The sequence below is a fragment of the Anarrhichthys ocellatus genome, unplaced genomic scaffold, assembly GCF_004355925.1.
Source record: "Anarrhichthys ocellatus isolate YVR2014 unplaced genomic scaffold, GSC_Weel_1.0 scaffold165, whole genome shotgun sequence".
Taxonomy (NCBI): domain Eukaryota; kingdom Metazoa; phylum Chordata; class Actinopteri; order Perciformes; family Anarhichadidae; genus Anarrhichthys; species Anarrhichthys ocellatus.
In genome coordinates, this window is record NW_022280195.1 from 257,071 (window position 1) to 283,044 (window position 25,974).

A 25,974-nucleotide genomic window follows, 5' to 3' on the forward strand; every position below is an offset into this window, starting at 1 on the left:
GGGGACTGCAAGCTAAACGCTAGCATGCTAAATGCTAGCATACTAAACACTAGAACGCCAAACGCTAGCATGTTGGATTCTTTTCTGGACTGTGTTTATTCCCCGGGGTGTTTTGCTCTCAGGTTGAAATGTTTTTAATTCAAAGGTTACCGAAGAGGAAAAATAAGTGTTATCTAACAGTTATTCTGTCTGGTGACTAGCTGGTTAGCTGAAAAGCTAATCAAGAGAAGCTAACCCTAAGCTAGCTGGACCTAGAAACTAAAATTTTGATCATTAACAAGAAGATGCAATATCAGACGAGCTAGGCTAAATTTCCCCCCTGCTTCCAGTCTCTGTGCTAAGCTAGGCTAAACACGTCCTACGTACTGTATTCACAGAGATGGATCAAGTGAAACATCTTAGACTCTCAGGAGGAAAGTTTCGTATTTTTAGTGAAACTGATCTTACAGAAGACAGAAGCACAACACACACACACACACACACTTCCCTTGAGGGTCCCGACAGCTTCAGGCTTCAGACGGTTCGGACGAAGCGCGCTGCTCTTCTGAGTCTACCTGAGCTCAAACATCTGCACTTCTGCTGCTGTCGGAGCGTCCTCACAAAGTTCTTCACAAAGTTCTCCGCATGAATGAAAAGAGTTTTTGTTGCTAAACCTACACAGACACAAACACCCCGGTCCCATCGTCAGGTATTCATGATTTAAGGTAGTTTAGGTGAAAAAAAAAGCCGAGGACGTGCTGCTGAGACCAGAGAGGACTTCATGGTCTCCACAGTCCCTCGATGGGTCCTGGTCCAGACAGCACTTTTAACGAAACCTTGGCAGGTAAAAGACAAACGTCCAGGTGATGAAGGTGTTAAACCCACAAACGAGGACAGAACAGGACAGGAGACTGCGATGCGTCTGCGAAGCTTCTACCACTACGAGAGCTGGCGGTTGGCAACTTGTTGACCACTCCGATGTCGGTGGTGATGAAGTTGGTGATGATGAAGATGGTGAGAGTTTGTTTGGAGACGTCCACCAGGCCGAGGAAAGAGACAGCGGCGTCAGCATCAGCTTTGACCCCTCGACAGGTCGAGTCCCGGCGACCTGCGGTGGGATCAGGAATCAAGACACAAGTGCGAACGAAACGAACACCAGCCGAGGCACGAATATTTAAAACCCCGCCCTTCTAACCCCGAGAAAAAACAAAGAAATAAAAAATAAAAACTTTTGGCTTTGTGGTTATGTACAGTGACTTCCAGTGGAGACAGTTTGGTGTCCATCAAGTTTCCACAGACGTACAGGACTGGATGTTGGCGAACCGGCGCGGTGTCAAAGGTCAGGGTCAAGTCTTCGAGCTGGGAGTGGGAGGAGCTAACCGTGTCAGTCTGTGTGTATGTAGTGATTCTCCAGTCAGCTTTATTCTCTAACTGTTGTGTATGGACTCTCAACTAGCTCCGCCCCTCCCTCTAGCTCCACCCCCAGCTACTGGTGGACCTCGTTGGCGATCAGACTGTCCTCCCCTGACTGAAAATCCGCCTCATTGATGCTGTTCCCTCCGTTGAGCAACTCCTCGTCGTGGGATGACCCTCGGTCCTCCTCGGCGCTGCCGCCGCCTGGCTCGTCTGAGTTTGGGTCCTGGAGCACCTGTGCGATGTACATCTGCTGCTGCTGCTGCAGCTGGAAAAACAAAAGATCACAACGAACGGGTTAACCAGCAGGACAGACCCAATCCTGACGGACGGCAGAGTCTACAACAAGTCAACGAGTTCCCTTTACAGTCCTCATCAGGTTCACAAGTAATACAGGAACTAAACCAAAAGCTCCAGCTAGCTTGTTGGCAAGCTGACAACCACAGACTCGTCGGTTTGTGAAGCCTCGTGTTCTGCATTTTGGTCGTTGCCATCTTGTTTTTTTTGCAACCAGTGAACAGGAAGTGACCATATCTGGACTGAGGAGGAGTGACGTAGAGACGCCTTATACGTCTCTGGTAGAGACCTGTCAATCACTGTGTAGCCCCGCCCTAAAGCATCCCCTGCTTTATGGTCTGTTTGACTCTAAATGGACCATAATGTACTAAATGAACATCATGCTGTATTGAAGAAGACTTGGAACTAGAGATTGAGACCATAAACTCATGTTTACAATGTTTACTGAGGTAATAAATCAAGAGAGAAGTAGAGTCATTTTCTCATACACTTCTATACAACCAGAGGAGTCCCCCCCATGATGGACAGAATGCAGCTTGACTTCACCTGCCGCCTGCTAACAACCCCAGGAAATTAGTTTTTCCTGGATGGCGAGGTCATGACCCGCCCTACTCTGCCTGACTGTTGGTTGGTTAGGGTAAGAATGTCTGGGTAAGCCAATCAGAAGCAGAGTAGGGCAGGTCATGACCTCGCCTTCCAAGGAAAAGAAAGAAGGATTTGTGAGCTAACAAACTCAACAGCTTGAGCTAATTTGTTAACTAACTTCTGGTTAGTTGGATCCACCCACCTGAGACTTGGTGATGGGGGAGGACGAGGGACGAGCTGGACGTCCGTTCTCGACAGCGTCCACGTCAGTCTCCTTGGTGTCGATCTGAGACAAGAGCACAGAGTGAGACTGAGCGCTTTGATGCTAACGTTTCTGTAGCAGCGTAAATAAAGAACGCTCTAGTACCTTGTAGTTGTGAGCACTGAGGTACTTGAAGTGTCCGAAGCAGACGTGAGACAGACAGACCACGATGGTGACGATCAGGACCACCAGAGTGAACATGGAGGTCGGCGTCTCGAAACCTGACGGCATATTAGCAGTTAGCATTAGTTAGCATTCAGCTAATGTACATGTTTGTTGATTTTAAAACCAAGTATTGTGTTTGTCATTTAAAATTTGTTTTGTTTGAACTTTTGTTAACAGACTTGATTTGGACTGGTCCTGAGAGACTTGATTTGGACTTGACCTGAGAAACTTGATTTGGACTGGTCCTGAGAGACTTGATTTGGACTGATCCTAAGAGAGTTGATTTGGACTTGACCTGAGAGACTTGATTTGGACTTGACCTGAGAGACTTGATTTGGACTTGACCTGAGAGACTTGATTTGGACTTAACCTGAGAGACTGACTGACTTGATTTGGACTGGTCCTGAGAGACTTGATTTGGACTTGTCTTGACTGACTGACTTGATTTGGACTGGTCCTGAGAGACTTGATTTGGACTTGGGGGCGGGGCTTACCTGTGCGTACAGTGGATAAGGTTGCGGGGCTTACCTGTGCGTACAGTGGAGAAGAAGAGGAGCCAGAAGAGGCAGAGGATGGGCGCGGCCACCACCTGGGTGACAGCTCCTGAGTGGATCTTCTTGTCCAGTTTGGACGGCAGGTAGGCGTAGTACATGTTGTACCTGTCCACCAGGTGTTTCAGCAGCATGTACATGAGACCTGCAGGAGGACAGGTGAGAGTCACACAGGTGATATACATATATACACATATATATAATATAAAAATATAAAGAGACTGACCAAAGGGCACGATGATTGGACAGGTGATGCTGTAGGCCATCACCACTGTGAACACGTTCATCATCCAGGCGTACGCTGCTCCAAACTGGAACTCATAGGCCTGATGCTGCAGGGACCAAAGACAATTGTTTCAAACAGGACAGAAGTACAGCAGCGCCACCATAAGGCAGCAATGTCCATCACACTAAACTGTGGAGGGGACAGACAACTGATCCAGGGTTAGGGTTATGTCCACATGGAGACAATAATGGACTCAGTGGTCTATTCACAAACTGTCAGACTCTGTCTGACTGAGAGGACTCCGTCCTCACCCTCTTGACGTTGCGGCGGTCTGCGGCGGAACGAGCCAGGCAGAGTCTGATCATGTACATGAGCAGACCCGGGATCCTCAGCAGGTCCATGGCGTTCCCGATGAACGCAGAGGCGATGACGTAGTTGACAAAGAACGCTCCGTTATCTGGCAGGAAGACGCACCTGAAGGGGACATGGAGGCTGCGTTAGAGCAGAACGTCCTTCTACTGACCTTTCAAAATAAAACTACATAAAGAACAGGAAGTCCAGGCTTTACAATGTTTAAGTCCTGTTATACATTCTAAAATGTATTGTACAAAAATGAAATTCTTATTTGATTAAAAAAATCTGGACTTAAAATTTAAAAAGTGTCAATGAGAAGAAACACGTTGTATGCTGGGAAATAAAAGTGACTCACTCAAATCTGACTTTGGCATCAGCCAAGAACTTCTTATCAAAGAGCCAACGGAAGAAAACATCCAGACTGTAGAACAGAGAGGATTCAGTGAGGTCACGGTCGTCACTCAGAGTCATTACAGCAAAGTGTTTCTATTACCTGCTGAGTCCGAGAGACGGCAGCAGCAGAACCATGAAGATCAGGAACGTGTAACATTTATGCATCGTCGTCCTGTTTTCTCCAGACCTGGAGACACACAGAGGAGGTCAGATCAGGGTCAACTCAGGGTCAAATCAGGGTCAGATCGGGGTCAACTCAGGGTCAACTCAGGGTCAGATCAGGGTCAGGTAAACATCAAATCAGGGTCAACAGTTCTTGGGCGGTGTCATCAAATGTTGTAATTCCGACATGTACATAAACATTACATCGTACAAAAGATGAAATAAAATACTCTGTGTTTAGTGTTCTATGGTCAATGGTCACATAATGATGGTTGTGTTTTAACAATGATTGCAATCGTGATATAAAACCATTTGGACTTGTTTCATCATTGTTGACACTCGACTTGGACTCGACTTACTGGACCAAACCTCCGTCTGGACTAATTAAGATTCAACGAATTTGAGATCTGACCTGGACTCATTTCAAGTTTACGTTGCTTGACTTTGGTTTTTGGTCATTCGACTTGATTTGAGATGAAGATTTTAAACAGTTTGAAATGTCTCAACTGGCTCTAAAATGTCTTAACGGTTTTCATGAGACTTGTTTGGACGTGTCTTCATTGACTTGAGACATTCGTGAACATTCAGACTTGTCTTGACTAATTCAAGACTTAAAGTTGGACTTGCCACAAAAGTCTGAACAACTGTAGTATGAATTGTAGTACTAATACTGTATCGTAGTACTTGAAGAGGAGCTGGTTACCTGGTCCAGTGAGCCTCGAAGAAGGCAGAGTAGTAGACGATGGTGGGCAGCAGAGCAGAGAAAGCCCAGAGCAGCAGAGTGGGGAAGAACTGAGTGATGATGGGATTCTGTCCAAAACAAACACAGCAGAGAGTCAGAGAAGAAGAACTATCACAAATGATCTGCTCAAACCTAAAGGCTGCTTGTGGTTCCTTACGTTGAGGTACTCCACCGGCTTGGTGACGTTGAACTTGTCCATGGTGGAGATGATGATGGCGGGCGTGGTGAGGAAGAAGAGCAGGAGGAAGAGGATGCAGTTGATGATGAAGCAGCGGATCCACCAGGAGATCCCACCGAGCGACAGGTGCTCCCTGCAGAAACAAACCCGGACACGTCAGGTGAGGGTGCGTTGGTTTTAGTATTTGCTGGTGTTTCAGGCGGGTGGAGCTTGTGGACTTACCAGCGGACGTTCTGCGGGTCGGGCGCATACGAAACACTCCAGTTGTAAACATGAAGAGCATCGCTGAACTGAGAGGATCGTGGCTCCTGACGACACCGACAACCCTGAACCTGACAGGCGTTGAAGTCCTTCAGAATACTGTGAAAACAGAAGGGGCGGAGTCACATGGGGGAGGAGGCAGGGTCAGAGCTGTGTAAATGATTCTACAAAGACTAAAGTAAACTTTGTGAACAAAATCAAAACATGTTATTATTGTTAAAGGAGTTGAGGCTCACATGGCGGTCATGGACTCGTTCTGGAAGGTGACAAAGGCCATGCCCAGCGGTTTGGTGTGGACCTTCTCTTTCTCCTTCCTGTACTCCTCCTTCAGCTTGGTCTCTGTCTTGGTGTAGTAGCTGACCGCCTCTTCCTGCAGGACAAATGCTAACATGCTAACAGCAAACCTCCTAAACCGGACCAACACATCTAATCAGACCAGGTTTACTCAACTTTAACCGGCTCCGATAAAACTTCAACCGGCTCCGATAAAACTTCAACCGGCTACGATAAAACTTCAACCGGCTACGATAAAACTTTAACCGGCTACGATAAAACTTTAACCGGCTATGATAAAACGTAAAAAGTGTTAGCATTACCGGTAGCATTAGCGTTAACGTTACCTCCTCACAGCCGGTGATGGCGCAGCAGCAGAGGTGTCCACAGGGTTTCGGGTTGATCATCGTGGGAACGTGTTCCTTCGCCATCAGGTCAGTGAAGAACTTCTTACTGCGCTCCGTCTTCTTCCTGACGAACACAAACACACAGAACACGTGTGGACGAAACAAACACATGTTCCTTTAAATGATTATATCCCAGCATGCACCTCTGTGTCTCACCTCTCTGCATTCAGAGACATCAGTTTGGCCACGTTGTAGCAGATCCGAGCCTCCAGAACGGTGCAATTCTCATATGCTTGTCTGAAGAACAATGATCAATAATTTAATATCATTAGAACATTATTATTAAGTGGGAAATGAAAGATTCTTATTCTGATTCTTGAATCAGGATAAGAATCTTTATTAATGTCTAACCCTAACCCTAAGAACAATGAAACCATTTTAACTTTAAGTTACTACAAAAGTATTAATAAAATGACTCTGGTTATTTAAATGTTTCAATAACAGTGGGAATAAAAAACTAAATATAAACACTGAACACAAAACTTACACATACATCTTCATTTACTGAACGGAATACTAAAAACTACATTCAATTATATACCTGTATGTATATATTTGTATATATAGTTTAATTTAGTGTCAAATTCAAAATAAATCATGTCAATAAATGTAAAAACTAAATTTAAGAGGTTTTAGGGCTTTTGAAAACATTTAAAGGAGCAAAATGAAGAAGAAAGAGAAGAAGGACCAGAAGGAGAACAAAAACCAGAAGGAGGAGAAGAACCAGAAGAAGAAGAAGGGCCAAATCCCAATGTCCCCCCCTAAACCCTCAAACCCTGAACCCTCGAGGACTTACTGACGTCACCAGTGGTTGAGTGTGAGAGACTGTGAGGGCTTGAGATGGTGTAAATATGAACAGGACAGCACTTTGCTGCAACATATCACGTTACCATGAAAACTACAAAAAATATGATGTATAATTGTGTGTATTTATTTTGTACTTTGTACTCCCTGATGTGAATGTCTTCAGGCTCTTTCCTCACTAGATGAGAGGTAACTTCATATCATCTATTTTTGTCAAAACAGCTTCAATGACAAAATCAAATATTTGATGAATAGATAAATAAATATCTTCTGATTTCATGTTTATTTTTTGTTCCATCTTTAACCCTTAATGTTTTCTGAGTAAATTTAATAAGACAGGCTGAACACACGTGATCCGTCCTCTTTGTTTACCTTGTTTTACGTCTCCATGCGTCCATTGCTTACCCCGTGTTTAACGTCACATTGCAATGGTTTATCGGGGCAACCGTGGCTCACTGGGTTAAGAGGGTTGTCTGGTAACCGCAGGGTCAATGGTTCGATCCTTGACTGGGATGTGTCACGTGCCCTGAACAAGACACTGAACCTTGGCAGCCCACTGCTCCCTATATACAGGGATGGGTCAAACGCAGACAAATTTCCCCTTCTTGGATCAATATAGTATAAAAAATTTGTGGGTAATTCCCTTAGCCCTAAACCTTCATGGAGTGCGCCTCAAAGTCCGTAAGGAGGGACATTGGGATTTGGCCAAGGAGAAGGACCAGAAGGAGAAGAACTGTCACGGTTGGGCTTTGCCGTATGTGTGTGTCTCCTGATCATGCTCATTCTCTCCACCTGTGCCCAATCACCTGCCCCTGGCTTTTCCCTCTGCCAACCCCACTCATCTCTACTCACCTGCCGGCAATCCGCTCATCACCCCTCACATACTTATACTCTGTTCCAGTTGCCAGATTATCATTTGTTCTTTTTCCCTCTCCGTGGACTCTTTGCATCTCCAGTGGTTATCCCTCGTGTTGACCCTCTGCGTTCCACGGTTTGTGACTGTGCTTTTTGTGTTATGACTTAGCTTTTTATTGCAGTTTTGATTTCCCGCGCTCCCGGTTGGAGTTGTTTTTGTTTTCACTGCTAAATGCCCAGTAAAGCCTTGTTTTTCCCCTCAACTTGTTTCCTGTGTCTGAGTCTGCGCCTGTCTCTGCTCCACACCTAAACCCACACGGAACCCCGTGAACCGTCACAAGAACCAGAAGAAGAAGAAGGAGAAGAAGACCAGTGAACTTACTCAAAGTGCTGTTTGATCTGACTCTCCTCAGCGTATTTGGAGATGCCGTTAATGAATAAAGTGCGCTTCACCTGCAAGTCATGAAACAGGGTTTAAAACAGTGCATGTATTTGTTTACATCCTGTTTTCATGTCACTTGAAGAATTATTAACATTTCAAACTAATAAATGTGTGGCACAACCACAGGAAGTGGATAAAGGTTGTTGACCACATACCAGGTCGTCCTCCTTGTAGTGCATCTTGGACGTGTGTCTCCTCATGCTGTAGACCGTCAGCAGCAGATACATGAAGGCAAAGGAGGTGTGGAGCCACAGCAGGTTGGTCCTGAAACACACAATATCAATATGTATTGATCTCTGATATCTATTGATCTCTGATGACTCCAGTGGAACTCATCATGTACTAACCCAGACTTCAGGTTGGCTATCGTGGTGCGTCCGAAGCTGTAAGCGTTGTTTTCTGGAACAAAAACAAACAGAAGTCACCCTAACCCCAAGATTTTTACTTTATTTACAATAATTATAATCAACAAATACAGACCTAACAAACCCACAGACCTAACGAACTACAGGCCTACGGACCTAACGAACTACAGACCTACAGACCCACAGACCATTGTTTCCCCTACCATTATATTAGGGGGGGCATCCCGGCCCCCCCTTGAAGGTCAATTTCATTTGGTTTAATTTAATTTTCTATATAGCGCCAGATCACAACAGAAGTCATTTCAGGTTACCTTTCGTATAGAACAGGTCTACACCGTGTTCTTTTATTAAACAAACTAAATAGTCTTACGTTATTTATCTTATTTACACGACGGCATGTCATTTCTGTCTCTCAATGGTCGCACGTTTACAATTCTCCTCTGCTCTCTGTATCGCGCACGGCGGAGTTCCGCCCCGATGCGCACACAGACACGTGCGCACACACAGGTGAGCACACTCCCACCAGCGGACAGAGCGCGCGCATCGGAAAAAACGTTGCGTAAACCACCTGAAAAGCAGACAACAATATCTGCGTTTTTTTTAAATGGGCTGCAAAGAGACCATCTTGCAGCCTGCATGCGGATCTCGATAAATGGGCCAGATCAGGAGGCTCTGGAGATGTTCTTCCAGAAGCCCAGAAAGATGCACTGCAGTGAGAAAAGCTGCACACTTTGTGGATAATTGGCATGAAAAGAAATGTTCCGATGTTTAGTTCAATGTACAGATACTCCGACAGCCGTTGGAGTGTTTAGTGTACATCTGTGTCATGTAAAATGGCGGCTGCACTCTGACCTTTAGATTGACACCTCATTTGACCTATTAGGAGATTCCATGTCCTGTCCACAGCCTACAATAGCCAACGAGAGACCGCGTTGAAGGACAGTACCTGCCCCTCTTCTGTCGTGTAAAGCTTGAGCCAATTGCAACCGATTGTTCTGATGACTGACGCTTCGTATAGCAAATAAAATTTCGAAAATAATGATATACAGCTTCAGGGGTTAGATTTAGAGGCAGAACGAGGAAGTCACCGCAAGTCAGGTCGCTGTGTCTGTGCGTTAAATGCAAAATGTTTTTTGAGAGTTTTGGAGAATTTAGGAAAGTAAATAATGGTGAAATAACTTATAGATAACTGTATTTAGACATAAATAAGCTAGTTTGAATTATGAATACACAGCCTAGGTATGTTACTATGGTTACCATGGGTCCCCAAAATGTTTTTGGAAAGCGCCTAGACATACGCTAAGTAAAACATTCATTTTTTGTGGTATTGTTATCAAATTTGAACATGGACTAGGTAAGGCATCATGCTGTGGTCCCATTTTGTTTTACAGCTAATAAGTCCCAGCTATAGTCATCTGCAGGCATCTGTTTGCAAAGAAATATTCAGGTGGAAATAAAAACCTTCTATTTCAGTGTGTTCCAACTTCTATTAGTCAATACCAGTAGCACTTACAGTGATTCTGACCATTGGGGAATAAACTTCAGAGTGTTACCTTTCAAAAGAGACCAAAACCATACATGTACTCCCAATGGTTCAAGAACAGCTTTCAATTTACTTTGGGTATGCCTTGGATAGGCATTTCAGGTGAATTTTACAGGAGTGGTAACAGGTTAAAATAATAAGTTATATTGACTGCTGTCATTAAAAGAAACGCATGAACACCATGATTCCTTAAAGTGTTTGCGTCGGTGTCCGACCCCCCCCCAAAGCTGTAAACCTAGGGGAAACACTGCAGACCTAACAAACTACAGATCTACAGGCCCAGAGACCTACAAACACACAGGCCTACAGACCCACAAACCTACAGATCCAAGGACCCACAGATTTACAGATCCTCAGATCCACAGACCTAAAATCTCACATACTTACAATCCCACAGACCTACAAATCCACAGACCTACAAACCCACAGATCCACAATCCTACAGATCCACAGACCTACAGTTCTGATCTGACTGCTGTTACCTTCTTTAGAAGGGGGTCCGGGGACTGCTTGGCTTAGGAAAGCATCTTTACTGATAATTCGGACTAAAACCAATCAGACATAAGGAGAGAACACTGTGTGAAGAGTTCAACCTACAAACTGTTTAAAGGAACAGTGTGAAACATTTAGAATGGAATTTAATATTCATAACCATGTTTTAATTGGTGTATAATCACCAATTAATCAACTAATCAACTAAGAATTGCAGTGTTTTCGTTTAGAAAAAGACATTTATATCTACGTAGTGAGTCCGCCATGTTTCTACAGCAGCCCAGAAGAGAGACTGGGAGGATCTCACTACCAGCTGTCACTAAATCTTACACACTGTTCCTTTAAAACCCACATTTCAGACATTGACAAATGTTTTCTAATGTTCTCAGAAAGACAGAGGGTCACAGAGTAAAGTCCTCTGCTCTCTCCTGATTGGTCGGCGGCCTCGTTCTCACCTAGAAGGTCTCCGGAGAAGTTGACGGGCAGAACGATGCCGACAGAAAGAACGCCGACTACGACCAGCAGACCGATGATGTGACGCTGGAACGACAAGTAGTGGACCGCATCCTCACCACACTTCTCACGGATCTCCTCATCTCTGTAGGAAGAGGAGGAGGAGGAGGAGGAGGAGGAGGAGAAACGAGGAGGAGGAAGACGGGTCAACACAAACCAGAGTTCTGCAGATATCATCATTATTATTAATAATATTATTATAATTATATTACTATTACTGTTCATATGAATATTATCTTTATTATAATTATTACGACATTAGATGGTACTCACTTTATTCTGAAGATGGCCGTCAGCCACGAGCAGAAACCCTGCAGGAGAACACAGAAAATCAGGAGTGAAGAGGAGCGATGGAGACAGTGAAGAGGAGTGATGGAGTGATAGAGGAGGAGGGAAGAGGAGACAGTGAAGAGGAGTGATGGAGGAGTGGAGAGGAGACAGTGAAGAGGAGTGATGGAGGAGTCCTTACGTTGTCTCTCTGGTCGAAGTCGACGGAGGAGGACACAGAGGTGAGGCGTTCGTAGCGGTCGGGCGTTTCCGAGTGCATCGCCGAGGCAACACTGTGGACACAAACAGGAAGTAGTCAGCTGACATGTTAGCAGCTACATACTAACAGCTAACAGCTGACATGTTAGCCGTTAGCAGGTAGCCGCTCTGACCTCTGTGTCTGAAAGCTGATTGGACCCCTGAGTTGAGACACTGAATACAGAGGGAGCTAACAGGAAGTGGAAACACAAACATCAACCTGCTTCTGTGAAAGTGTTTCCAGGTGTGTTGAAATAAAACGTTATTTATACAGACGCTCTCTTCAAAGCCACAAGACTCCATTCATAAAATCAGTCATTTAAGCTTGCAGAACACGGGAGTTTACATACAACCACACTTCAAAAAGTCTGAATTTAGCACAGCTAAAGCTGACTAACTGTTACTTACGTAAGGGACCTACTTCTTCCACCTGTTTGTGTCGGGTAAGCTAACTAGGTAGCTAGCTAGCAGGTCACAGGGTTGACGACACACTACAAACACACAGCCTGTTACCTTTGGACCGGTTCATAGTTATCTCTGTCTCGTCTCCAGCTGAATTAACATTAAAACATGAGAAGTTTGGAGCAGTGTTAGCATCACTTCTGTTAGCATGATATCTGTTAGCATCACATCTGTTAGCAGGATATCTGTTAGCGTCACATCTGTTGGCATCACTTCTGTTAGCATCACTTCTGTTAGCATCACATGTGCAAGCATCGCATTAGCCAACAGAGAGTGAGGCTCTGCGGCCCCTGGTGGTCTGGGATTAGGGTCAACAGTCTGCTAGAAGTACAGTGAAAATAAGTCATGTTAGATTACCAATCAGAGAGCAGAACCCTGTTAATGAAACCAGAGGAGGAGGAAGAGGAAGACATACTATTCCCGCTCTTCCAGGCTGCTGAGACTCTTCTTCAGTCTTCAGGATGGAAACAGAAAGAGAATCACAAGCTGATGGGAGAGCGTCGTCGGGTTCAGTGTCTTGCTCAACGACACAGGACACGTAGTAGCCAAGGATTGAACCGCCCTACCTTGCGGTTATTGGACGACCCTCTCTACCCCTTAAGCCACAGCCCCCCCAAACATCTGTTCACAAACATCCATCAAATGAATAAAATAGAACCAACCAGATAGATGTTTTACTAATGAAACTTCCTCTCAGAGGTTTTTGGTTGACTTTGTTTTTTTACGCAGGTCAGTGAAAACAGTGAAAACCTGTTTGAGTGTCACCTGACTTGTTTTAACACAAGTCGTCTCTTGTTATTGACGACAGTTTAAAGGAGCAGTGTTTCTATATATTATTTACTATGTTTATCACCTAAAGATAAGAATCATTTCATTTAAAGACGGACGCCATCTTTCTACAGCAGCCCAGAAAGGACAAACCAAACACTGACTCTAGAGAGAAACATTTACATTTTTGTGTCGGCCATCTTGGTTCTGCACAAGGAAAGTTTCAGTTGGTTGCAATGTGTGACTTCACCACTAGATGTCTCCAGAACACACTGGCCCTTTAACCGACTGTCGGTGCAGCTGAGAGCTCTTTGGAGGATTTTACAGGAACGTGTCCAGTTATACATGCTGTGACCCTCAGACAGGTCCCGACCCACATGTTGGGAACCACCAGCTGCATGACATAATTGTTTGCTAAAGGTGAGTTTACCTGTCGGCGTCGGTGACAAGCGCCAGGCGGCCATAGTCCCACGCAACCTTACGTAGAATGGAAAAGACGAAGAGCAGCACCTGCAGAAGAAGAGAGAGGAGGACTTCCTGTTAGAGAGCACCTGATGCTGCTGGATGGAAAATCTGTATGTGGGTCAATCCATGAAGCTGCAGTATCGATTTTTCCTACAGTCAGTGAATGGTCCACACACTCTGCAGCTCCCACAATGCAACACCAGAGCTGCTCTGGACACCTTTTAAAGAGCTTTCGAAGACTTATCTTTATCATTTCTTAGTAATTTCATTATTTATTTCTGTCTGTGTCAGAATGGATTAGTCAGTGCCCCCCCCCCTCGTGTGCCGTACTGAGCATGTGCAGCGACTCACCAGGAAGCACATGAAGTCGAGGGCGAGCACGGTGGGCACCCCTCCGAAAGCCAGTCCCTGCAGCACGGTGCTGCGGATGCGAGCCGAGTAGCAGTAGTCTTTGGACTCGCTGTGGGCGGAGCAATTGTCTCGGACGCCGCATGCCTGGCCGCCGCCGAATATGGCCATGGTAACGATCAGCACTGTGAGCATCGCTCACTGTCGCATCCTCGCAGAGAAAATCTGGGGGGGGGGGAATAGACACATTGGAAAAGGCGACCTTTAACCTTTCACTCATCAGCAAACAGAAATCACTCAGCTAATCAATGACCTGTTTACTAGAACTAGAGTCAATGCCTCCAACCAGTCAGTTTACATCCACACTTTATTCTGTTAGGCCGTAGTGTGAAATTATCATAATCAAGGTTACTTGTGGTTTCTAGAGTCTCAAAAGGTAGAACAGGAACTAGCGCCTTCAGGTATCAAGCTCCTCTTCTGTGGAACCAGCTTCCTATTTCAGTCTTGGAGGCAGAAACCCTCACCACATTTAAGAGTGGGCTTAAGAACTTCCTCTTTGATAAAGCTTATAGTTAGGGCTGGTTCAGGTTTATAGTTAGGGCTGGTTCAGGTTTATAGTTAGGGCTGGCTCAGGTTTATAGTTAGGGCTGGTTCAGGTTTATAGTTCGGGCTGGCTCAGGTTTATAGTTAGGGCTGGTTCAGGTTTATAGTTAAGGCTGGTTCAGGTTTATAGTTAGGGCTGGCTCAGGTTTGCCTTCAGGTTTTCCCAGCCCTAGATATGCTGCTATAGACCTAGTCTCCTGGAGGACTTTCTAGGATACACTGAGCTCCTCTCACCTCCTCTCATCTGTATATATTCATGTCCCATTAATGCACATTAATAAATTCTTCCTCAGAGTCCTTGTGTTTTCTCTCCTCACAGGTTTTCATGGATTGTGGTTTTATCTGGAACCTGATCCTGCCTGACACCCACTATTATTAATAATATGACACTATTATTATTATTAGTCACATTACTATTACTGATACCATTACTGCTTTTATTATCATAATTCTATTGTATCCACTGCTGCTGTTATTAGCAGTCATAATTATTCAATTATTATTAGTGCTACTACTGCTGTTACTACTCTCATATGAATCATATGCATTGATTATGTTGTAATTATATTGTTTTTCATTCTTTACATGTGAGGTAATTATTATGTGATATAATTCTGATGTGAGGATCTAAGAACAGAGGATGTTGTATGTTGTACAGATTTTAAAGACCTCTGGGGAGAATTTGTGATTGTATTTGTTCATGGTTCATGTTTCCCTCAGGATGAACTATAAGAACTGTATTGAGCTTTCATCATCAGATACTTTGTACTTTATAACCAAATACCTGCAGAACTAAAGATGTTTCTGGGTCGGACATACTTCAACAGATCAATAAGGTTGATTCATTATAATAAATTTTCATTTATAATAAACAGTCCGGGATGGTATGGTGGTTTGTTCACAGAATTTAATGTATTCTGTGATGCAGTCCGTCATGCTGTTGAGGTCCTCCCCATGTGGTCCACACAGCACATCCCAATCCGTTGACTCAAAGCAGTCCTGCAGGGCATCATTAGCCTGAGAGTACATCCACACTACTCCGTTTCTATTTCAAAACTCCGTTTCCAAATAGAAACGATCTGCGTCCACACAGCGTTTCAGCATCATTTCCGAATTGATGCATCCACACGGCAACCTTCGAAAACGGATATCACGTGACCATTAACATACACTGGGCATGCGCGTGACGTTGTAAACAGGAAGTGGATTGGTTGCTTAGTTTAAAGAAATACGACAGAGTAATGAAGTAGTCTTTAATAATGAAAGGTTGTTTGATACTTAAGATCTTCCTCTAAAATATTCCTCTATAAACTCAAACAGACACAGTTTGTGGAAAGTTTTAGAAGTTTTATTTTTCAGACTTAGTTACAGCGCTGTGGGTCTTGTTCTATCTCTCTCTCACACATATTAAATTTACTTTAAAATCAACATTTACACGTAAACATTTACTAGATTATGGGTCCATAAATGTGGTCAACACACGTCTCTCACTCGTTTCCTCGTTGTTGTCTGTTCTCACTCGTAGCTCTGCTGGTGGCTTAACTATCTGTCCTACTGAATAGCATTTACTACTAACCGTGGCTTCAGATGTCCGCTCCGTAGGGCTGATAACGCCGCTGGTCACGCCGCTCACTAATCGCTCCATTAACAGCTGCTTCCTCTGTAATAATGCAGACTTTAACTGATCAACAGCTGCTGGTAAAGACAACAAGGTCAGCAACGCCTGCAATCAGTTGTCCATGTTAGATTAACCTGGTAGTCGATCGGTAATCAATGTTGTTGTTTGTGAGCTTCCGGGTAACGGTAACGTGATAGGCATGTGAGGAATCAGGGAAGGATACGTCATGACACCTAAGAACCAATCAAGTAGCGAACGCGGGCGTCATCGTTTCTAAACATATCCGGTTTCGGCCGTCCATACGAAAACGCAACCCCGGAGTTTTCAAACTTATCTGACCTCGGGAGCGTTTTCAAACTTATCCGTTTAAACATAGCAAAACATATGCGTTTCCAAAACAAAAACGGAGTAATGTGGACATGCCTGAGACCACCTCCTCACAGTCCTGGTGGTCACAGGCAGCCTCTGCACCAGAGGAACATACCTGGGTGTCAACAGGATCAGGTTGTGATCAGACCTGCCAAGGGGGGGAAGGGCAGTGGCACTGTATGCATCCTTAGCATTAGCATACAGAAGGTCCAGAGTTGTATTGTTCCTTGTGGGGCAGTCAACATACTGGTGTAAGGTCGGCAGGGCTTTATCCAGAGTGGTGTGGTTAAAGTCTCCAGTAATTGCCAAAAATGCACCAGGATGTTGACTCAGCAGTCCAGACACAGTGGAGTGGATGGTGTCCACTGCTGCCTCAGCGTCAGCTGATGGCGGGACGTACACAGCCGCAACAATGGCGGATCTGAACTCCCTCTGCAAATAATAAGGACGCATCCCCACGGCTAACAGTTCAATGTCCCGGCTACGGAAGCGTTCGTTCACACACACGGTCAGGATTGCACCACCTCTCGTTCACATACACTGCAATCCCGCCACCTCTCTTCTTACCGATCTGTACAACATCTCTGTCCGCCCTCTCAGTCCTGAAGCCTGGCACCGACGCACTGTGATCCGGAAAATCCGCATGCAGCCATGTCTCCGTGAAACACATGACGATACTCACTGAAGTCCCTCTCAGTCTTGACCAGCGCGCCGAGCTCGTCCGTCTTATTCGCCAAAGACCTCACGTTCCCGTTATAATCGCTGGTACCAAAGGTTTGTACTTCCTCGTCTTAGCCCTCTGCTTAGCGCCCGACCTGCAGCCCCGAGCCCTTCTCCGCAGTTCCTCCGGGATCTCAGGCCTGGCGGCGAGGAGCAGCCGCGGTTTGCTCAGCGCAATCAGCTGATCGTGGCAATAGACAATGGCCCCACTCATTGTGTGTGGCTCTCCGTTACAAACAGGAAGAAAAGTAACATAAAAGCCACGAGAAAAGTTGAGAAAAAGTTACGGTCCGTTGTCTGACCGTAATTTAAACCAAACATGAAGGAAAAAGAACAAAAGAAAAGTGAAAAAAAGACAAAAAATTAAAACACACGCAGCTGCTGCGACAGGCAGTGAAAAAAAAGTTAATTAAAATTCATTAAAAGGGGGTGAATGGTGATTCACTCTTAACAAACATTGTTCTATTCTTTTCAGGTCACCTGAGAACACTACTCATCTTTTCCCTTGTAAACAGTCCATTTTCTCCAGCGTTGATCATGGATCCCTGCTTTGATCCTTAGAAAAAGAGTATATTTTTCCATAGAATATATTTCCTCCACAATGTCCAGCCACTGTCCTGGACTTGGAGGGTCACTTTTCAACCAGCTCCTTGTGATGGATGGCCTTTTTACAAGCGAGTGTCAGGATTTTAAAGAGGTAGAAGTCCTTTTTTTGAATTATGTCGCCAGGTATCATTCCCAGGTACACAATCCGGGGCTCTCTGGGAATCTTGTAGCATAGAATCTCCTCCAGAGTCTGAATAACCCTGTCCCAGAATGCTTGTATTTTAATACATGTCCAGAACATGTGTGAGTGGTTAGCATTCATCTGCCCACACTGTCTCCAGCATGGCTGCTCTTTACCCAACTGTTTATATTTTATGTGGGGTGTTGTAAAAAAGCGGATTAAGTTCTTCCAACCGAAATTCCCTCCATTTTCTAGAGCTGGTGGATGTTTGTTGCGTTCTACACATGGAATGCCAATCACTCTTCGACAGTTCAACGTTCAGTTCTACTTCCCATTTCACTTTTACATATAGTGTATTTCTTCCGTTTCATTTTTGTAAACTACTGTACAGTTTGGAAACCAACTTTGAGGGGGTTTGTTTGTATGCACCTGTCAGCACTTCAATCACTTCATTACCTTCTGATGAAACCCCTTTTTTAATTTCTGTATCATAGAAATGTCTTAGCTGTAAATATCTAAACATGTCCCCATTTTCTAAATTAAATACTGTTTTGAGTTTTTCAAAAGTTTTAAAAGTTTTTCCCTCTATGAGTGCACATACCGCTGTTATCCCTTTTTCTCTCCAGCGTACAAAAGTATTATCTATCTGTCCAGGTCTAAACTTGGGGGTCTGAGAAGGCCAAATCAGAAGTTTACTGTCTCCTTCCAGGTTGTATTTTTTGACTATCTCATTCCAAATTTTCAGTGAATTTTCTAAGATGGAATTTTCTCCCTTTCGGTCAGTATATTCTTTTCCACCTAGCCTGGCCTGAGGTTGAGATTGACCCAGATTTAGCTCAATGTGTTTCCATCCAGCTTGATACTCCGGGGAGCACCAATAACCAATGTACCTCAATTGGGCCGCGTAGTAGTATTCTCTGAGATTTGGCAGTGCTAGGCTTCTGTTTTCCTTGTCAGTTTGGAGTGTCTTAAATGTGACCCTTGGCCTTGCTCCTGCCCAGATAAACCGGATATCTGTTTGTCCCATGCTGTAAACTGAGATTCTGGGATTCTCACTGGTAATGATAAGAAGAGGTAGAGCAACCTTGGCAGCAGATTCATTTTCACCACCTCAATTCTTGAACTAAAGTCCAGTACTAGTGTTGACCATTTTGTTATATCTTTCTGTATCCTATCGTTTATTATATTGTAGTTTGTTTCATATATTTTGTTAATTTCCTGAGTGATTAGCACTCCCAAGTATTTTATTGATTTTGCTTCCCACTTCAGTTTATATTTCTGCCTATTTGCCTTACTTGGTATGTAGTTAAGAGAGAGTACCTGTGTTTTTGTAATGTTCAGTTTATAGCCCGACATCCGACCATAGTCGACCAAATTGTCATAAGTTTGGGAATTGTTGAGTTGGGATTTTGGAGATAGGTAATAATGTCATCTGCAAAAAGTCCTATTATATGTTCCTCCTTTGCTATATTGATCCCTTTCAGCTCTTTGTTTTGTCTGGTAGCCTGAGCCAGAGGCTCTATGAATATTGCAAAGAGGGAGGGGCTAAGGCAGCAACCCTGGCGAGTGCCTCTAAACAGCTTAAAACTACCTGTCAGATTGATCTTTATTCTAGCAGTTGGGTCTCTATATAAAGATTGTATGCACCTAATGAATTGGTTATTAAAACCCAGCCTCTCTAGCACTCTGTACAGAAAAGACCAGCTGACTCTATCAAACGCCTTTTTCCGCATCGAGACTGACCAGAGCTGCACTTAGATGTTGTTTGTTAGCCTGCTCTATAATGTGTAAGGTTCGTCTGACGTTATCCTGTGTTTGTCGACCTTTTATAAACCCTGTCTGATCTTCATTTATTAATTTGGGTAGAAAGTGTTCAATTATTTTTGAGATTATAGATGTAAACAGTTTATAATCTTCATTCAATATAGAAATTGGACGTTAAGATTCACAACATTCTTTATTTTTACCTTCTTTTGGGATGACTGATATCACAGCCTCTTTCCATGATGGTGGTGCTTCAGCTTTGCTGAGTGTCCAATTTGAGGATTCTAGCAATACAGCGGCGAGGTCTTCTTTAAAGATTTTGTACCATTCATTCGGAAAACCGTCACTCCCTGGGCATTTATTTGTTTTCAATTTACTAATCGCCAAGTCCAATTCTTTTTTTGTGATGGTGGCAGTTAATTCGTCGTTTTGTATTTTTCCTATGGAAGGAAGATCTAATGATAACAAGTATTGTTTAATGTCATCTTCATTGACAATCTTAGGCTGTAAGTATAAGGTTTCGTAGTAATCTTTAAAGGTTTTATGAATTTCTTCCGGTTCGTAGGTTATCTTATTAGTTAAGGGGTCTCTGATCTTGTGTATTGAATTAATAATTTATTGTTTCCTGAGGCGTGCTGCTAAAAGTTTTGTTGCTTTCGGGCCCGATTCATAAAAAGTTTGTTTTGTGAATCTCAATTTCTTTTCTAGTTCGTCATTCAAGATGTTCTCTATTTGCTTTTTTAGTTCTTTTATCTGGTTTGACAATCCTTTGTCCCCATCTTTTTGTTGTTGTTTCTCTAGTTTTCTCAATGTTTTCTCTAATTCATCGTATTTTGTCCTCTTCATCTTTTTTAAGTATGCCGTTCTTGAAATTAGTCTCCCTCTCATTATTGCTTTAACCTTGTCCCATACGATGGTTGGGCCTACCAGGCCATTGTTGTTATCTTTTATGCAGTCACCAATTTCTTTCTTAATCTCATTTAGAGCAGTCTCATTATTTAAAATGCTAATATTTAGTCTCCATAATGTACTCTTCAGTCTGTTATTCAAATAATCTGCTGATCCTATTGAGCACTCCTTCACCCTGTGTCTGTTTGTAGTGTTCATTAGGAAATAGTCTAGCCTTTTGACTATTATATATCTGCCCTCTTTGTCTCCCTTTTCCTTAATCAGTTCAAAGTTAAGAGAGTTGGAAATCAGAGTAGCTACTCCTCTTTTTTGACTATTTTTACAAGAGCTGAAATAAGAGTTTAAGTACCCAAACATTTTCAGCTTATTATGTTCTTGTTTCGACATGTGTGTCTCTTGTAGAAATATGACTTGTGTATTGTCCTTTTAAATTTTTGCTAGCACTGTACTCCTCTTGACTGGATTACTCAGACCATTCACATTTAAGGAGATAATTCTCAAGTTATGTGACCCTATCATACATATACCAAATAATAAATGAGATTGTTGCCCCCCAAAACAAAATCCGAACGAAAACATCAACTATGAAACACATAAGTAAACATACCTCCAAACGAAAAGGAGGCTCTTGCTCCTCCTCAACTGTGACCCCATTGGTGGGTCGAGGGTGGTGCCTCTCGTTAGGAGAGGGCTCTGCATTAAGGATGGCTGGTGAGTCAAAAAGCGGTAACTCCACCATCCTGTGAGTCCAACGTAACCCATGAAAAAATGAACCCGTCACTCCCAGACACATAGTGATCAATATAAAGCCAAAAAGCAAATCTATCATAGTCCTGTAGCACGACGCCCCCAGCTTTGGGGGTTCTCGGGCTCAGCCCCCCTTAAAATATTGTTCGGAAAATGGCCTTATTGTTCGCAAATATTGTGCATGTGTACATTTTTTTTACCGGATTAAACAGCAAGGTATGGGCAACACTATCATATAAGTCACTTTTTACACACTCCAAACACAACTATAGACTACTAATATAAGCATCTAGAAAATGTGGCATAAAAGCATGAAATCGTGGGCAGAAATATCCCTTATGTGTACAGCAAATCAATATTTGCACCACGAAGCTAGCGGCTACCGAGCTCACCAATACATTTTCTAGCATTAGCATTCGTCGCCGAACGCATAAATACCTTCGGTTTTTCTCTCCGTGGAACCAGTAGAAAGCTGTGAGTGGACAACGGTACCATGGCACTGCCCTTCGCCAAAAAAAATTGTTGGTTTTTGGTGACGTTTTATGAAAAATTTGTACAATAACATCGAAGATTATCCGGTTCAAAGCTAGAATCATTGTTGGCAACTGCATCCTGTTCACTGCCGAGCTGTTTCCTGTGGAAGGGGGGTCAATCCACAATGGGCGAGTGGTCAGACTTTCGACAAATGGAAATTTACGCTCGGGGAGACGCGGCACTTCTTGCAACTTTACTCGCTGAAACTTCTGTCAATCAAGACCCGCTTTGACATCCGCCTTCCTGAGACTCTGACGCGTCAAAGGCGGGCTTATTGACTGAAATTGACTGATGATAGGCTGAGCTACAGCCCCATACACACGCATCAACTGAGAAAATCCTATGGCTGAAAGCCAGAGACAGGCTCTGATGTTAGGAATCTCAAAATGATTCCTAACAGCTGTATTTGGATGTATTGAATAATATGAGTGATAAAAAAAGTGTAATATATAGTTATATAGTATATAAAAGTACAATGTAAGAGCTGCAACAGCTGGTTCGAAAATGACAACCTTGCGTGACCTCTCTGTACAAAGCCTCTTATTCTTCACTTTATCCCAGCCAACCTTTATTCAACAACTACTGATCGGTTGTGCTATGATTTGGGAGAGTTTTTAGGCAGCCAGCTGCATTATTTCAAAAACATAATATCAATAAAAGTGCTTTTTTTCAGGCGAACCTGAATATTTTCAATTTGAGCTGTGTAATATTTTCATGTACTATATTAACCAGCACCATATACACAATATTATCCATCTCAACAATCTCACAAGTGTTGTGATCTGATTATAGCATCAAAAATTATTAAAATAGACCTTGTAGTTACAGAACTGTGGTCACTTTAGTATGGGTATGCCATTTTCGAGCAGAGGCCTACAAATAGGGCTAGAGCTTAAGAGGTTTTAAGAGTCTCAGAATTGTAACAGTCATACCGGGTCGTGCAGCTTGCGTCTTCGTTCATGTTTGCTCGATGCGTCCCCTCTGGAACTCCTGGAGTTTATCCCTTGCTCTCTGGGCCGCAGCTAGTCCTCTCTCCCGATGACCCGATGCCTGCTGCCATTCCAATAAATCACGAACCCGTGTTTCCAGGTTGCTCTCTCCTTTGGTAGTCTCCCGCTCTTCCACGGGAAATCCACGTCTCTTCAGCTCCCGCTGCGCTTCTTGTGCACTAGTGTATGTTCTGGTCCCCGTATCCCAGTGAATCCATATAACGTTTTCTTTATCCCATTGTATTCCCTGCGTTTCTTGACTATCTCAGTCGTATAGTCGTGGTCGAAGTATAGAGTTCTGTTGCCCAGTTGGATTTTTCCCTTTTTCCAAGCTTCTCGCAGTACCATGTCCTTGGTTGTGAACTCCTGGAAGTTGATAATAATAGGTCTCGGTGGGGCTTCGGGATGGGGTTTCTGCCGATGAGCCTGCTGTATTTTCAAATCCAATTATTGTGGTAATGGCAGCTCGCTTCTGAGGAGTTTAACGATGAACTGTGGTACCGAGTTTCCCTCCTCTCCCTCTGCCACTCCAAAGAGGCGCATGTTGTTTCTCCTGGGCCGGGACTCTAAGTCCGTTAGTTTTTGCTGCAGGATTCTTTGCTGTTCCAGGCAGGTGCAGATCGCTCCGGTCGCCTCCACCGCCCAACCCTCCACCTGTTCCACGCGTGTCTCCGCTTCTCCAACTCGGTCGGACAGACACTGCATTGAATAATTTCCTGTCTCAGGCAGTCATTGTCCCCCTTGAGATCAGTTTTTAGCTCCTTTATCGCCCTAATTATGTCACCGGGATCTATGCTCGTTCCGGGGCTCCTCCGGCCTTAAGCTGCTTCACTTTGATTGCTAGCTTGATGTGCTTCGATGTTGTTAGCTTTCACCGACGAGGAGCCTTTATCTTGAGTTTTGGGCATTTTTTCTTCTCCTTTATGGCTTCTGGTGATTATTTTCCCACTCATCTACCCCTTTCACTGATAAATATCGAATTTTCGAGTTTTTCCGTGGGTATATTGCGATATATCTGGGAGCGCGGTTTCACTCTGCGTCTAACTACTCCATGGGCATACCGGAAGCAGAAGTAACTTAATGTTTAAGTGACTTAATGTTTATAAAACAAACTCATTCAGAATCAACCGTCCAAAACACAACAATATTCAGTTTATTTAATATAAATCAGAAAAGCTCAGTGGAGGTGATCAGTTATGATGAATGTTCTATATTTGAGTCTCTAGGGGGCACTAACAGGGTTCCACACTGTGGTTCTACTGGGTTCTATGTGTGCCGTGACGGTCTGACCACCCCCCCCCTCTCTCTGTTGTCATGGTGAAGTAGCAGCATGACTCATCTGAAGCCTCCAGTCTCAGAGCACCAGTAACACCTGAAGACAGACCAGTAACACCTGAAGACAGACCAGTAACACCTGAAGACAGACCAGTAACACCTGAAGACAGACCAGTAACACCTGAAGACATTTCATCACTGCAAAGAGAACTAACAGTAAAATGAATACAATGTTTCCTGTAATAAAAACACCATCCATCATGTTGTGAGTCATGTGACGTAACAAGCTGCTGTTATTCACTGATAAATAATAAAGACTTCAGCTCTTCGTGGAACATGTGGTTAAACTCTTTCCTCACTGACTCTGTGACTTTAGCTCTGAGTCCATAAAACCATAAAGATCAATGGTGTATCTCACTTCAAAGAGTTCAACATAGAAAGAATGTTTCCATCCGTTATCTTTTAATCCAGGAGGTGTCGATCAGATTGTTTCTATATTCAGCTGCTGAAGCTCCGCCTTCCTCACCAGAACTCTGCTAGCATTTAGCCTAGCCTGGTCTAAGACCTCCACTAGCGCCTGATAGTTTAATCCTAGAATAAGACCTCTACTAGCCCCTGATAGTTTAATCCTGGTCTAAGACCTCTACTAGCGCCTGATAGTTTAATCCTAGACTAAGACCTCTACTAGCCCCTGATAGTTTAATCCTGGTCTAAGACCTCTACTAGCCCCTGATAGTTTAATCCTGGTCTAAGACCTCTACTAGCGCCTGATAGTTTAATCCTAGACTAAGACCTCTACTAGCCCCTGATAGTTTAATCCTGGTCTAAGACCTCCACTAGTACCTGAGAGTTTAGTCCTGGTCTAAAACCGCCACTAGCCCCTGATAGTTTAGTCCTGGTCTTAAACAATCAGGTGAAGCTTCATTAATAGTTTCAGGAGATTCAGTGAAGAAACAGCAAAACGTTCAGGAGCTAAAAAAAGAAACCGTCTTATTGCTGCTTCCTGGGTCTGTAGTCCAGAGATAATAAAGATAACAAAAAGAACTGCTGAGAGACTTCGTGGCGCCGGCTCACGATATATTCATGATTAATTAGCAGTGGCAGCTGGTCAATAGAGGGCAATGGGGCATGGCCCCACCTTGAGCCACACAAAACAAAAAATAATTAAAATTAAATTATAATAATAATAAATTATACAAATTGTCAATATTTGTGTTTTTGAACTGTGGAATGTACCCAGTAATATGTGTAAAATGTAATATCTGCGCAAAATATATGCTTTTCCTGCTCGTCCTCTCCGCCTGTGTGCTCATCTGCTTCTGTACTAGCTGTACACCAGACAGGTTTGGCTAGCTGGATGACGTCATGCTAATAACTTATTTAGCTTTTTAAAACAATGGGGACAGATCCAGCACGGACAGTTAGGGAGTGAGGGATGAGGAGGTAAGGAAACATGAGAACACCAGGGTAGGGAGTGAGGGATGAGGAAGTAAGGAAATATGAGAACACCAGGACACACATGGAGAACTCTGTCAAGCTACATATTAGGCAAAGTGAACATCTTTTCTTCTACATAGTTGTCCTGAGTCTCATCTGCTTAACTTGGTCATGGAGGCATCAACATGTAATTGAGATGTTAAATTAACAGTGAAAACTCATCATAGCTTAATTTAATATCAGTATTCATAATTACACTTCATGTTTACTTCTCTTGATCTTTACCTCCTATAACAAGGTCCATAGGGGCATCTCAATAAATAAACATGTTCTATTATATTATATTATATTATATAAGTGTTATTTACTGCTTTTTTTCGTGTTGGAATAAATGTTAAATATTTAACTGCAAAGTAGTAATACGTGTTTGAGACTTTAATTTTTTTGCATTA

The 25,974-nt window shown here is 43.5% G+C and overlaps 1 protein-coding gene across 2 annotated transcripts; it reads right to left on the minus strand.

Annotated features, from left to right (window-relative positions):
* Window positions 1-5: 5 nt before the first annotated feature.
* Window positions 6-21,538, minus strand: LOC116400375 (CSC1-like protein 2). 2 transcript variants are annotated; one of them, XM_031878175.1, is made up of 24 exons: window positions 16,988-21,538; window positions 13,834-14,055; window positions 13,448-13,527; window positions 12,665-12,703; window positions 11,732-11,822; window positions 11,536-11,573; window positions 11,205-11,347; window positions 8,697-8,748; window positions 8,505-8,613; window positions 8,290-8,360; window positions 6,405-6,485; window positions 6,189-6,312; window positions 5,805-5,938; window positions 5,530-5,667; window positions 5,287-5,440; window positions 5,091-5,197; window positions 4,326-4,412; window positions 4,188-4,253; window positions 3,790-3,952; window positions 3,479-3,584; window positions 3,230-3,397; window positions 2,642-2,757; window positions 2,477-2,560; window positions 6-1,660 (listed from the first exon to the last, which is right to left on the minus strand). In XM_031878175.1, exons 2-24 carry the CDS (start codon window positions 14,023-14,025, stop codon window positions 1,466-1,468), a joined length of 2,538 nt encoding a protein of 845 aa, XP_031734035.1. In that variant the 5' UTR covers window positions 14,026-14,055; window positions 16,988-21,538; the 3' UTR covers window positions 6-1,465. The 2 variants fall into 2 exon arrangements, with proteins under 2 accessions (XP_031734035.1, XP_031734036.1); XM_031878176.1 differs by lacking the exon at window positions 12,665-12,703.
* Between the last annotated feature and the right edge of the window lie 4,436 nt (window positions 21,539-25,974).

Bases quoted from the DNA above. Each gene is read 5' to 3' on its own strand.
- LOC116400375 (XM_031878175.1), bottom strand. From the start codon at position 14,025: ATGCTCACAGTGCTGATCGTTACCATGGCCATATTCGGCGGCGGCCAG. The intron at 3,585-3,789 runs GTGAGGACGGAG...TGGTCCCTGCAG, and splicing joins ACCGCCGCAACGTCAAGAGG to CATCAGGCCTATGAGTTCCA. The intron at 3,398-3,478 runs GTCAGTCTCTTT...GTCCTCCTGCAG, and splicing joins TCCAATCATCGTGCCCTTTG to GTCTCATGTACATGCTGCTG.